Here is a 14,995-nt window from a genome sequence, read left to right as displayed (position 1 = left end):
CAACAAGCCATGGTTCACAGGCAAACTGAAAAAACTTTCACATGCCAAGGAAGATGTCTACAGAGGGGAGGACAAAGCTCTTTTATAAGCAAGCCAGGGATCTACTGACAAAAGAGCCCAGAATCTCCAAAAGAAGCTATTCTGCAAAGGTGAAAAGCAGGTTTTCAGCTAACAATCCTGCATCAGTGTGGAAAGGCCTGCAAGACATTACAAACTGGGAGGTGGTATTCAGACAACTAGCACTGGCACTCATCAGGGATGTGTCCTCTTCCCACTGCTATTCTCCCTCTATAATAATGACTGCATTTCAAGTGGCCCAACTGTTAAACTACTGAAATTTGCAGATGATACTACGCTCATCTGTCTCATCCAAGGTGACGATGAGTCTGCATACCAGCAGGAGATGAAGCGGCTGGTGCTATGGTGCAGTCAGGACAGCCTAGAGCTAAACACCCTCAAAACTGTGGACCTGATAGTGGACTTTCGGAAAGACCCCTCAACACTACTCCCCCTCACAATGTACACACAGCCCTGAGTCCTTCAAGTTTCTGAGCACTACCATTTCCCAAGACCTGACATAAACTCCATCATCAAAAAGGCCCAGCAGAGGATGTACTTTATATGTCAATTAAGGAAGTAAGGTCTGCCACAGGAGTTGCTGATGCTGTTCTACACTGCAGTCATTGAATCTGTCCTGTGCACATCCATCACCATCTGGTTTGGAGCAGCAACAAAACAGGACAGGACTAGAACAGACTGCAATGCACAGTAAAAACAGCAGAAAAAATAATTGCTGCCCCCCTGCACACTCCCCAGGACTTGTACGATACAAAAATCAGAAAACGGGCAGGAAAAATCACTACTGGCCCTTCACACCCTGGACAATTCTTTCAGCTCCTCCCTTATGGCTGGTGCTACAGAGCTTTGCTTACTAAAACTGCCAGACAAAAGGAATGGTTTATTTCCCCAGGCAATCACCCTGATTAACAATAATTATATTCCCTGCTTCATATCTACAAGTACTGCATTATCAGAACTGTCAGTCATCACATCATCCACATAAATTACACACATACTACTGCTGTATATTGCACAAAAGCATATTATTTGCACAACCATGCACTTCTCATACTTTATGTACATAACTGATCAGTCATATATTCTGAATTCATATTAAATACTCATACTGTCTATATTGTATCACATTGTATTGTCTACTATAGTCTGTATTGTCTTGTCTTTTTATAGCATAGTGTTATTTGTGTCTGTACTTTTGAGAGTCACCAAATTCCAAATTCCAAATTCCTTGTTTGTGTGAACACACCTGGCAAATAAACCTGATTCAGATTCTGATTCTGATTCTGATCTTTTAAAAAAAAAAAAAAAAAAAAATTGATGATGTAGTAGTTTTAAATTACATATCCCCATCAGTGTGTCTCTGTTTCATTAATGGTACGTTTACTTGGGAAATCACCAAACAAGTCCTGAACCAAATAATGTAATAAAAGAACCATGGGTAGTCCTAGATATTTGCATGGATTAAACTGCCATAACAACGTGGACTTCTGCTGTACTGAAGACTATCAGCTCTCCTGTTTTCCTCTTTCTTTTTTCTTATTTCTCACCATAGCAGTCCTTTCTTCTCCAACAGTTTAAGCACAAACTGCAATCATCTGAGGCTTAGATTTTGAGTTCTGTCAGTACCATGCACACCAGAACAATATACAGATCATATTAAATAAATAAATAAAACAAGTGTTCTGTTCACATGCTATATTAAAGGATTTTGGTTGTTTAAATCTATTTGAAACTTAATTTCCAGGATACAATAAAAACATAAGAGACTTTCAAGAATCCCTTTATTTAACATTACTTAAATGAGTCATTTACTTCTTATAGGGGTATCTAATATATAGTGTGTAGTGTAAAAATAGTCTTAATTCATCATTGCACTGGATTTCATCATCAGTGTGTGTTTACTAGGGGCTTTAAGAGGGAAAGGATGGAGGGCCTGCTGAAGGTGTTATTTTCCAGGAGGCCATTCCGTTTGTATACAAAAACGCCCTTAATAACTTATTGGTTCGTTGGTTTATTTTCTTTATTCTGACTGCATTGGTTATTGAACCCAGAAATATTCTAAATGTGTTGCTATGACTATGGAGTAAAGTTGTGTACTGTAGCTACCATGCAATATGATGACCTACATCAACGCACCGTTTATAAACTACAAATTGTCGCATAAATAACAAGTAAGACGTTTGTGACGATATTTCCACGCCCATTTATTTTACGTGGACCAATCAAATACGCCTGTGTGTGCAATACCTGACTATTCAAAGCGTGTTTGGAACGTGGACCAATCAGAAAGGTTTATTCATCACTAAAGGGGCGGGAAGAGCAGCCTACCGGGTCAGAGCTTAACTCGCAGAACAGCAAAGCGTGTGGATCCAATGAGATCGCGCCGCGTCCTGGGCTCTGTGGCCGCGACGAGCCGGTGACTGCTGTAGCATTGATATCAGGACAACGCTGTGTGTGCGGCGTGACTTTAAAACACCGCCGTCGCATGTGTCTCATTCACTCGGCATTAATCTGACATTTTACCAGGGAGCAGTATTCAAGTTCCGGAAGTGCACGAAGAGCTTTTCTTATGATCCACGCTGTCAAATCATCTTCAGTCATTCAGTTCTGATATAAAAACTTCTCCTACTCAAGGTAAGTTTCAGCACATTTTACTTTAGCTTAAGAGCTATATGTATGTGTGTGTCTATATATTTATTTATGTATATTTATTTATATATATATATCTCCGGTTTCCATCTTCAGCGTTATATGATCTCAGGCTTGCTTGTGCCTTTTTTGGGTACATGAACCAGCTAGCAAGCTAAAAGCAACCTGCTAGCAAGAGATTCCTGCTCCTTAGTAACATTAGGTCACTCCAGCATGCTGCTTGTATCTAACTACCTATATACGGATCGTGTAATAATCACAAATGGTCTTTAAATCCTCCGGTTTTAATGATGAGATTTGGTGGTGCTCCTGCCTTCAGGATCCGGTGTTTTATCAGCTTTGTGTGCGTCACTCATATCAGACAAAGGCACCAATACCAGAAGTTTCCTCACTCCATTACTGACCTGTCTTACTAATAGCTATCAGATCTGTTAGTGAACAGTGAGCAATTTTGTGTATTAATGAGCAGACGTGAACACGTGCATCAGTGCGACATTCGTGTAATAAGGATAACGTTGTGATCAAGTCCACGTGTTTGTATGCAGAATAGTTAGAGGAAGAAGCTCTTGCTTATTCATGTGAGAATAGCTTCCATGTAGTGATTCTGCATGGTCAGATCTTCATCTTCAAGCAGGTGTTTTCAGATCAAATCTAGCACAGAATGGTATTTTTATGTTTTAAGTGATCTGTCTATTATCAGATTTCCTTGGTCACTTCATTACAGATTTACAAATGTAATCAGTTTATTAAGGATTTATATTCATGGAAGTCTGAGTCGCTCTGATCACCATTTGAGTTATTTGCATGCCTTAAACGGCCAAAAACGTGAACTGTTTTGTTTTTTGTTTTTGTTTTTCTTTCAGGTTACAATGAGGGAAAAGCTGCCGTTATTAACATTGTTCTGCCTCGCTATAGCACTCCTTCCTTCTCCAGCAGGTGAAGCACGATCTACAAACATCTAAGGCTTAGATTTTTATCTTATTTTGTCAGTAAATGTACACATGAAGAAGAACTCCTCATACTAGAAAATAAACTCTGATGTCAGTAGTTTTGCTTAAAAGATGTGTTCTGGTCACAAGCTGCATTACAAGATTTACTAACTCAGATTTTATATTTTGCCTCCTAATCTCTCGTAATCATCACCCATTTCTCTTAAACAGGTTCAGTTGCTGTGATGTCTGTAGACCTGGGAAGTGAATGGATGAAAGTAGCTATAGTTAAGCCCGGTGTCCCAATGGAAATTGCTCTGAACAAGTATGAAACCACTTTGTTGATAATGAAGACCATCATCCAGCATGTTTTCCTTTTCTCCTTAAGTCAGTAATATATTTGTGTCATTTGTTTTTCTTCAGGGAGTCCAGAAGGAAAACTCCAGTAGCTGTATGCTTAAAGGAAAATGAAAGACTTTTTGGAGACAGTGCTATAGGAGTGGTGAGTCCATTACAGACAGTTTTTGAACTTCTAAGTTTAAATGCAGGTCTCACGGTTGAACTGAATTTCAATATTCACTCATTTCAGTCGGTGAAGAATCCCAAAGTGGTGTACAGGTATCTCCAGAGCCTCTTGGGAAAGACTGCAGATAACCTACAGGTTGAGCAGTATCAGAAACACTTTCCCGAACACCAGCTACTCCGAGAGGAAAAGAAGGGAACAGTTTATTTCAAATACTCTGAGTGAGTAATTTCATTCTCATTCATATGGATTGTTTATACTGTGTTTGAATATATACTCACTGTTGGCTTTATTAGGAACACTTGCACATTCATGCAGTTATCTAATCATTTAATAATATGGCATCATCACAATGCATAAAATCATGCAGAACTTGTTTATGTTCATATCAAACCTCAGAATAGAGAAAAGGTGTGATCTCTGGCTCTGTAACTGTGGCATGGCTGTTGGTGCCAGAGAGGATGTTGAGTATATTTCTCTTGGGATTATCTCTAAAGTTTATGCAGAGATGGTGCAAAATCAGAAAAAACATCACATTTAGGCTTACAATTTTTTTTAGTTAGTGCTTACAAAAGAATTAAATTAACCAGAGAACCAGAGCCAAAAAATCTTGGTATGAAAATGTCTACACGATTCTTACAATAAGTAGCATTGTAGAAATAAAAGCAGTAATGAGTGATGATGATCACTATATACGTATTTAATCATAAAAAAAATTAAATTAATACCGTTTTATCATACTGTACAGTACTATAATGGATGTGGGTTTTAAAAAAATCTGTAGCATTCTGTTTCGCTAGGATATTTGTATACCTTTTATTTCTGAAGTTCACTACTGCTACTCCTTGAGTGTATATTAAAGGAAACATGTCCATCCCGTATCAGTATACCTTTAAGCTATTAAACAAACATATCATCAGTCAGCAGTAAATGACAAAATTGAAGTATTTGCAGTCTTGTTATAATACAGTGCATGTGATTTTAGAATACTAAAGGATTCAAGATACAGGCAATAACATGGTATTAAATTAACTAACAGCATTCATTTGATACCTAGGATGGATAAACACAGAGTAATTATTTGGTGGACTTGTTTTAATGAGAATCATTATTGTGCTGTAGTTTCTGACTCAGATATTTATTTCCGTAATTAAATATTTATAACTGGAGACTTTTTCCGATTGTTTATATAAAATTGGTTGAGTATATTAACAGAATTACTCATCATAGGAATTGATGAGTATTCTAAATGTGTCATATATTGCATTTATTGCCTGTATTGCTTGTTTTGTATTCAACAGAGAGATGCAGTACACACCAGAGGAGATTTTGGGCATGGTGCTGAACTACTCTCGTGGCCTGGCTGAGGACTTTGCAGGTTTGCCTATTCAAATCGGACTTCTGTGTTTGTTTTTCTGCAAAATACTGTGTGCCATGTTACAGAAACCTAAGAATGGCACATTGTACATTTTATCTTCACAGAACAAATCGTTAAAGACGCAGTAATTACCGTTCCAGCTTTTTTTAACCAGGCAGAACGTAGGGCAGTCCTGCGGGCTGCTCATATTGCAGGTTTGAAAGTCCTTCAGCTCATTAATGACAATACAGCTGTAGCTTTGAACTATGGACTCTTCAGGAGAAAAGACATCAACTCAACTGCCCAGGTACATCATATGAAGCAGGCAGAAGAGAAAATGAAAATGTAATTTTGATGTTTGCTCTCTTAATGTTGTCTAATTTTTTTCCTCTTGACAGAATGTGATGTTTTATGACATGGGATCAGGCAGTACAACAGCCACTATTGTCACTTACCAGACAGTAAAGACCAAAGAGGCAGGCACGCAGCCTCAGTTGCAGATCCGTGGAGTTGGGTTAGTGTTTCACACTATGCTGACATTTCATTGCACTACAACCTTGGTAGGCAGGGGGCAATTTGAGATGTGCAAATTGCTTTAAAATATTTTTAGGTTTTTAAGGACTGCAGCTAGCAATAATATTGCTAAGGTCTGTTTTGGTGATTAATCGTTATGTCGGATTATTACCAAAAAATAATTGGAATCACAGATGTCATGAGTTTGAATCCCAGGTCCAGCAAGTGGGCCTCTTAGCAAGGCCATTAACCCTCAATTGCTCAGTTGTATAAAAATGTCAGTGGATAAGCCAAATGCTGTAAATGTAAATAAATATTATGTCCACTAATAAAAAAAAACCATGCAGTGTTTAGCAATGCCACTGGGTATGGAAAGAATTTAAGGAAATTGACTAACATTGTTAGAAATTGGTGACATAAATTGACTGACATTGGTGTATAATGAATTTGAAATGAGAACACTCATAGTTTTAAAGACTTATCATTAAATTTGAAACGCTCAACTTCATCTTCAACTTACTGGGTCATCACACAAACTGCTAACCTTTTTTTTTTTTTTTTGATGAAAGAAGCACAGAACAAAAATGCTGTGGTTAATACGGCTGATTCAGTCTGGCAGATGTGGGAGAGGGGCATATACATTCCTCTGACTGATTTAATGTACATGCTCCTCTGTTGAACAGTACTGTCGGTCCTCTCTGTTTAGCTTTGATAGGACTCTTGGTGGTTTTGAAATGGAGCTGAGACTGAGGGACCATCTCGCCAAACTCTTCAATGAGCAAAAGAAATCGAATAAAGATGTAAAGGAAAACGCACGTGCCATGGCCAAGCTGCTGAAGGAGGCACAAAGACTCAAGACAGTGCTGAGCGCAAATAATGAACATGTAGCTCAGGTACAAAGGGGTTCTGCATTGTATACATTATACATATGCAAGATATGCAAATACATACACGTACTCAGACTATTTGCTGTGGTCCTAATAAAGAAAAGTCTCTGAAATTTTAGGACTCAGAAAAACTAGTAAATATAAAATAATTGATTTGAATTTTTATGTTGTTACAACTGTCACAATGTGTACTTAATAATCAAAGGAGTAGACTTTGAAGCTTTTTCTTCTCTCCCTTTCAGATTGAGGGGCTGATGGACGATATTGACTTTAAGGCAAAGGTGACCCGTGACGTGTTTGAGGATCTGTGTTCTGATCTGTTTGACCGAGTGGCAGTACCAGTGCAGGAGGCACTGTCTGCTTCTGAGATGTCTTTGGTAAGAACATCTATGTAACATTTTTTTGTCAACCCAGCTACTTATTGGTAAAGTGTGTGTGTTTTCAGATCATGCTTTTAATGTGAGCATTTCATTTGATGTTACAGGATGATATTGAACAAGTCATCCTGGTTGGAGGAGCCACTCGAGTTCCCAGGGTGCAGGAAGTCCTTCTTAAAGCAACAAAAAAGTGGGTTTTACTGGACATTAATTCTAGCAAACGGCCTAACATAAATAGGTTTTCCCAAAACCCCATGGGCTTTTTAGCTATCGTTTTCATTTAATTTTAATCTTGCCTAGGCTAACAACCTGATCCAGTTTACCAAGTGTGAATGAGAGGCTTTGATCAAATTCTTGAATAGTTAGCAACCTTAGCACGAAGGACACAAGTCTAAACAATTCCGTTTATAATCAGATACTGAATGAAAAAGTATCTGCACTGCACCACATTTAGAGGTAAACAGATTTAAAAATGCTGTTGTACTTGAGATTTATGCAAAAGTGTAGTGCATTTTCAGATCTATTTATAATAGAATATAGCAGAATTTCTCCACATAAAGGGTTTTTCCTAAACTTGCACTACTAACGGTAGCACAGGTCTGCTTTGTGTATGCGTGGGCAAAAGTTACTGATCTTAAAATAAAATTAAAAAAAAAAAAAGCCCATTAGACAAGAGTATTGAAACATTGTTTAGTTCTGTCATGCTGGAACCATTAACCCATTCTGTTCCCTGCAGAGAGGAGCTGGGAAAGAATATAAATGCTGATGAGGCAGCAGCTATGGGTGCAGTGTACCAGGCCGCAGCCCTGAGTAAAGCATTTAAAGTCAAACCCTTCCTGGTCCGAGACGCAGCCATCTTTCCAATACAGGTAAACGAACAATGTCACAAGTCTGATGTTGAATGATGCTTGAGGTGCTTTTATTAAAAAAAAAAGTCTTTAAATTTCCCTTCTTACCTCTGATTAGGTGGAATTTAGCCGTGAAACCGATGAAGATGAAGGAGCAAAGGGAGTCAAGCACAACAAGCGCATTCTGTTTCAGCGGATGGCGCCATATCCCCAGCGTAAAGTCATCACCTTCAACCGTTACACTGACGACTTCACTTTCAACATTAACTACGGTGACCTCAGCTTTCTCAGCCCAGATGATCAGAAGTATGTATTTATTTATTTTATATATATATATATATATATATATATTACTGCATTAGGAAGAAAAGCAATTGCAACTCAATGCATGATCATTCAAAAAATATATATAGATGTATAATTCAGTATAGCAGGGGTATATAACTAAAATTTGATTTGTCTATGTAAAATTCCTTACTTAGGAAAATCTTAAAGAGCAGCTAACATTAAAAAGTTGTAAGAATAGTTACAATAGTTAGTTGTTTAACAGTTAGTAATGAGTTTGTAAATGTATTTTTATGTTTATAGAGGCTTTTAAACAACAAGAAGAAACAAATTGTAGTAGAGATCTTTGTAAGCTAGATTTCCAATTATTTTTTTATTAGGATGTTTGGCTCAGTGAACCTGACCACGGTGAAGCTGTCTGGAGTGGGAGACAGCTTTAAGAAGCACACTGACGCGGAGTCCAAAGGCATCAAGGCCCATTTCAACATGGATGAGAGTGGTTTGCTCATTCTAGACCGGGTCAGTTAAACTATGCTCTTTTTCTCTCACTTCATTCTTTTACATTTCCTATTAATATTGTTTCTGTAATAACAGTTTTACGGAGTCGTAAATACTGACAACAGGAAACATGTTGCAGGTTGAGTCAGTGTTTGAAACTATCGTAGAGGAAAAAGAGGAAGAATCAACTCTCACTAGTAGGTTTTGGTCTATTCTGGTGTTTGTCCCCTGTTCTGTCAACCTTCCTTTTAGGTATACATCTTTTTCTATGCTTATTACAAAAATTTTCTTTGTCCTTTAAGAACTGGGAAACACGATTTCCAGCCTGTTTGGAGGTGGCAGCACAGAGCCTACAGCCAATATGACAGAACCAGTACAGGTACAGTTCAAAATTAACAACTCTATGCATAGAGCTACTAGCCCACTGGGAAAGTAACCTATTTCTGACCAGCCATATATACTTCTAATGCCCTGGGTCCAGTTTTGTTTTGCTGCACAGACTCCCTCAACATGGCCACTCAATTCAATTTAACCAAAATTAACCTTTCATTGGGAATAAATGCCATTTTCCATTCAGTCTTTGGTCCACCTTTGTCTCAACAGTGTTATTCAAAATCATCATGTGTTTCAGGATGAAGAGGAGGTTCCTCCTGAAGCTGGAAAAGACCAGGAAGAGACAGTGGAAAAGACTGACGAGGCTGCCAAAGAGCAATCTGAGACAGAGGAGAAAAGCCAGGGAGAGAAAAGTAAAGAGTCTCAGAATGAGGACAAGAAATCTGAAGAGGGCTCTGAAAAAGAGGAGCCTCAGGTAAGAAAGCATGATTTTATCTGTAATGATTCTTTTTCTCTACATATAGTGCATTTCTTTGCTAAAGGCATGTACATTTATTTTAAAGCACTTCTGATTGCTTTAAGAAATATTTCTTCTAAAAATACAAAATCCTTATTACACAGGCAGAGAAGGAATCTGAGGCATCAGAGAAATCTGATGACGGAAAAGCAGCTGGAGCCAAGGAGGAAGAGAAGGAGGCAGGGAAGATACCTAAACCCCAGAAAAAGAGCAAAATCTCAGTAGACATTGGAATGGAGCTGGAGGTTAACGATGTACCTAATCCTAGCCCAGAAGACATTGAAGTCTCCAAAAAGAAGTATGCGTTTTAAAGTGTCTAGTACAAGCCGAGTGGATGTTAATTTTGTGTGCCATGGACAAGAAAGTGATAATGTGATCATTTCTATGAAGCTTATAATCATATGATCACTGTTTCCTGATTTTTCACATCAGGTTGCAGGATCTGACAGACCGAGATCTGGAAAAACTGGAGAGGGAGAAGTCGCTAAACAGCCTGGAGGCATTTGTCTTTGAAACTCAGGTATAACTTGTATTACAGTATTTTCCGCATTATAAGGCGCACCGGATTATAAGGCAAAGTCTCAATTACGGGGTCTATTTCTGTACTTAACCCATACATAAGGCGCACCGTATTATAAGGCGCATGCTAAAACATACGGTCCACAAAAAAGGTAACGGAAGCAAAACAGTGAGTTTAGTTGAACTTTAGTCTACTATTTAACAATACACACACACATTATTTTTTAATCAATCTTCTCCCACAAATCCATCACAGTCCTCATCTCCTGTGTCTTCTTAACTTGGCGCAGTTCATTTTCTTGCTTCCTCCACTTCTGAACGATACATTGATGTACTTTCAGCTACTCTATTCCCATTTACATCCGTGTAACTGATAGCCTGTAGTTTGAATTGTGCCTCGCAAGCATCTGATTTTTATTGACTGATGGCAAACCAACTTGAGGTGCATTTACCACCACCTACTGGACTGGAGTGTAGAGCGCATAATGGTTAGGAAGAAACTAATGTTGTTTTGCAGCATACCGGTAGTAAACCTACCGGAGGCGTGGGGGAGATAAGCGTACGTACTGTACATATTATGTAATGTTATCTGATTGGTGTATCGCTGCCAGCGTATGTAGTATATGTATTACGTCCCTGTGTCCGACAGTCAATCAAGCAGAGCGTTTACCAAAGTCGCACAACAACATTTTTACAGATTTTTGGAACTCGGTGCACACATAAGGCGCACCAGATTATTAGGCACACGGGCAATTTTTGAGAAAATTTAAGGTTTTTAGGTCGCCTTATAGTGCGGAAAATACTGTAATTTGCATCTTTGCTTTGCTGCTCAGGATCTAATGGTAGAGCTTCAGAATTGTTTTCCAGTATTTTTGTACCCAGACGTATATAGTCTTGTATTTTATGGCCTGAGTAATTTAGGGTGATTTCTCTTTCTCTTATGCAGCGTTTTAGCTTTAAACCATTGTTGTATTTGCCACCTTTGGTGCAGTTCATTTAGGCAGGTGAGAACATGGTAATCATGCTGTGGTGTAGACTAAAATAACAATGTTTGGATGAGAATCTTGGTCCACGTGTATGCGTGGATGATTTTTGTTATTTCTAAATGCATTAGACAGATAGTTCTGGAATGAAAAGGAAAAAAAGGAATGAAAGTCATGCTTCTCAACCTTTTATCTATTTGTATGTTGTATGAAACTGACCTGAATAGATGCTGTACTATGACAAAACCGTATAAAATTGTCCTTAGTTCAGAACTGGCCTTTGTGACCCTTCTCTCATCCTTCTACAGGATAAACTGTACCAGGAGGAGTACCAGGTTGTGGTCACTGAAGAGGAGAAGGAGGCAATCTCCAGCAAGCTCAGTGAGGCTTCAGCATGGTTAGATGATGAGGGCTATTCAGCAGGAACCAAAGAACTGAAGGAGAAGCTGACCGAGCTGAAGAAGCTGTGCAAAGCCATGTTCTTTCGAGTGGACGAGAGGAAAAAATGGCCAGACAGACTAGCAACACTTGAAAGCATGCTCAACCACTCTGCCATGTTTCTGAGGTGAGTCTTTTGCTAACATACTGCTTAAAACTATAGGTGGTAGATGCACCTGAATTGCTCCAGATGTGGATTTACAGACTCATATTTTTAAACATGCCCATAGAGCCTTGTCTAGATTTCAGTAAATTAAAAAAACATTAAGGCATTACAGGACATTGAACCGTTTGGCTTTTATGTAATCAATTGTATTGGCTTTCTGTATAGGGGTGCTAAAATGATCTCAGAAGATGACCAGATTTTTACTGAAGTTGAGCTGAAAAGCTTGGAGAGAGTCATAAATGAGACTATGGTATGCAGTAAGCAATATTTGTTATTCCTTTTCCAAATATGACCTTTAAATTACTTAGTTGATGGTTTTAATATAACTTTTTTTTGTTCTCTTCTTTGTCTGTCTGTGTTCATTTTATTATTGGTAGACCTGGAAGAATGAAACTGTGGCTGAGCAGGAAAAACGCTCTCCTACAGAGAAACCTGTGCTGCTATCTAAAGATATTGAGGCCAAACTCTCCCTCTTGGATCGAGAAGTCAACTACCTGCTCAACAAAGCCAAGTTTGCCAAGCCAAAGCCCAAACCAAAACCTAAAGACAAGAACTCCACCAGCTCTGATGGTAAAACTAACAGCACAGAGTCTGAGAAAGTCATCCCTCCCACAGGCAAATCCAGTAAGGAAAACCTTTCCGGTTGTTTGTAAGGTCTTGCATTGTTGTTCTAAACTCTTGGTGTTGCTGTTTCTGCCTATTATAAATTTGGTGCATCCTGAAAAATCTTTTTTATAATATTCCAGATGGAGCTGAGGAGGTGAAACCAGCAGAGGAACCTCCCACTGAGGAGAATAAAAAAGAAGAAGCTGAGACCGAGCCAACAATAGCACAAAAAACAGAAGAAAAAGGTAATTTACTTATTATGCAACCCTTCAGTGTGTTGAATAAGTTTTCATTGTATGCATAGTGTTCCAAACTGGAACAGTGATTAGACTTTCAACTAATCACTTTCATTTCAAGAAGCTGTTTAGAGGATTACCATAGCCATACCACTGCACACAGCTGAAACTTATGGAAATATGATTAGCCATATCAAATCTTTTAAATTTGCCAGAAGACACAAAGTCTGAGAAGTCATGTTGCTATATTTGACAGAAGCACAGCACCGAGAGCACCATCCTATTAGCAAAACATGACAGCAGTATTGTGTTTGCTGTTTATACATATGGAAATATATTATAAATAATCTACTGTAAATTAGGCTCAACTCAAATACATAAGCATTCAAAAAAAACTGGACAGTGAATTTTGGCTTTCATTCATTCTGATGTCTGATTATAGAAAGAAATTTCAGAATAAAAGCAAGCTAGTTCTTGAGTTTACGTTTTAATTTATACCTGTGAAAATGTTTGTGTTTTTTTTTTTTTTACAGAAACGACAGAGGAGGATGAGTCACAAAACCATATAGGAGATGAATTATAACAACTGGAACATCTCATTTTGTGTTGTATTTATTGACTGTGATGAAAGGTTCTTTTTTTTTTATACACACCATCTGTTCTCACATCACAGCAGAACATGTCAGACAGTTTTAGGTAATGTCATCATTTTCCTTTAGTTCCTTTGTTAACTGTGCTCTACTGACACTGAATACATTTCAACTTGAAAGTCTACAAGCAACTGCAGTCTGTGTTAATCCTGTCTACCTGTTTGGAATGTACACCTTTACAGAATTTTCCTCAGTCTGTGTGCACTTCTTATGGGATTATACATACAAAAATGAGCTCACTCCTTGTAAAGTTCACTGTGTCTTTAAATATTTTACCATTTCTGTGCTGGATTGAGCACAATGTAAATTCTAGATTCATTTGACAGAGGCTAGATGAATTTGAATATGAAGAAATTTTTCAACACCAGTTTGTCATCTACAATAACATTTCTAGTAATTTGCATAAACAAACAAGACGGCAAACATGTAAAATGGAAGACGTTTAAGACCACACCTTTACTGGGCTTTTCCTATTCTTTGGTGTATGTGATGAAATGCAGAATTCTGTATCAGTAGGATACGATAACCAAAAGTGAAATTTGCCCTTGTTCAAATTCAGTTTCTGCGTACGAGTCATGTCACTTCAGTATTCAGCATCACTGTCTTACATCACTTGCGTTATACACTGACTAACCACTTTATTAGGAATGCTCTTACATCTGAGCCTGCATCTATTTATCCAACCAGCCAATCATGTGGCCACAGCACATAAAGTCTTGTAGATATAGGGAAAGAGCTTCAGGTAATGTTCAGTTTCAGTGAGCCTGTACCCACTGTAGCCTCAGAGTATCGTTCTCTGCTGATGGTAATGTACTGTAATGCCAATACTGGAGTCTGTTTGGTAGGTTTGACATGTTTTGTTATAATTGTGGCTGTAAAGAGTTATTTGAGATGCTTCTTGTCAGCTTGGACCAGTCTATCCATTTTCCTGTTTTTCATCTCTCTGACTGAAGGGTTGGTTGTAAAGTTCTACATAAAATTTGGGGACTTTTTTTTTGTTGTGAAAGTCCCAGATGATTAGCAGTTTTTGAAGTATTCACCCTAGTCCCTGGCAGCAACATGTGAGCTTGCATAAAGCCCTTGCCACCTCTTTGTTTGATGTGAACATTAACTGAAGCTCTTAATCTGTACATGCATGATTTTATGCATTATGTGGCTGATTTCATAATTGCCTAATTTAGCTAATGTAGTGACAGTCAGTTTGGATTAAAACCAAATAAAGGTTTTGGTTGTTACCACATCCACTCTCCTATATTACCAGTGAACTCTTTAGGGACTCGTTTGACTGCACTGACATTTAAGGAACATTTTTCCCCCCATGAGAGCCTTTGCTGTTCCAAGAAAGTAAAAGTTGCAAATTCCTCCTTTTCGTCCGTTCCCATTCTTTTCACCATTCCATTGTCTTTATATTGTTGGTCTACTAAGAAAAGAGTATATAATGTCTGGGAAAGGGATATTTTGTTTCTAAGCTGTTAATAAAATCTTTTTTTAAATCTCTTTCTGTCATGTATTTCAATCTTTTTTTCTGGAATATAATATTAACAAGAATGTACACATACCAAGGTTCATTATTCATCCGAATAAAAAAAATGCTTAAATACCT

The 14,995-nt window shown here is 38.0% G+C and overlaps 1 protein-coding gene across 2 annotated transcripts; it reads left to right on the top strand.

Annotated features, from left to right (window-relative positions):
- The first annotated feature begins 2,377 nt into the window (after positions 1 to 2,377).
- Positions 2,378 to 14,889, top strand: hyou1 (hypoxia up-regulated 1). 2 transcript variants are annotated; one of them, XM_047804815.1, is made up of 24 exons: positions 2,378 to 2,712; positions 3,591 to 3,663; positions 3,888 to 3,981; positions 4,080 to 4,158; positions 4,246 to 4,400; positions 5,481 to 5,557; positions 5,662 to 5,843; positions 5,935 to 6,050; positions 6,756 to 6,942; positions 7,179 to 7,313; positions 7,421 to 7,503; positions 8,050 to 8,182; positions 8,280 to 8,467; positions 8,827 to 8,965; positions 9,084 to 9,141; positions 9,247 to 9,323; positions 9,576 to 9,752; positions 9,899 to 10,092; positions 10,227 to 10,314; positions 11,605 to 11,861; positions 12,066 to 12,150; positions 12,278 to 12,515; positions 12,647 to 12,751; positions 13,276 to 14,889. In XM_047804815.1, exons 2-24 carry the CDS (start codon positions 3,597 to 3,599, stop codon positions 13,323 to 13,325), a joined length of 2,964 nt encoding a protein of 987 aa, XP_047660771.1. In that variant the 5' UTR covers positions 2,378 to 2,712; positions 3,591 to 3,596; the 3' UTR covers positions 13,326 to 14,889. The 2 variants fall into 2 exon arrangements, with proteins under 2 accessions (XP_047660771.1, XP_027006673.2); XM_027150872.2 differs by having other exon boundaries at positions 2,380 to 2,712; positions 12,278 to 12,524.
- Positions 14,890 to 14,995: the final 106 nt, after the last annotated feature.

Source organism: Tachysurus fulvidraco, chromosome 20, assembly GCF_022655615.1.
Source record: "Tachysurus fulvidraco isolate hzauxx_2018 chromosome 20, HZAU_PFXX_2.0, whole genome shotgun sequence".
In the NCBI taxonomy this organism is placed as follows: Eukaryota; Metazoa; Chordata; class Actinopteri; order Siluriformes; family Bagridae; genus Tachysurus; species Tachysurus fulvidraco.
The sequence above is the reverse complement of the archived record's forward strand: the minus strand, read 5'-3'. Positions and strand labels throughout refer to the sequence as shown.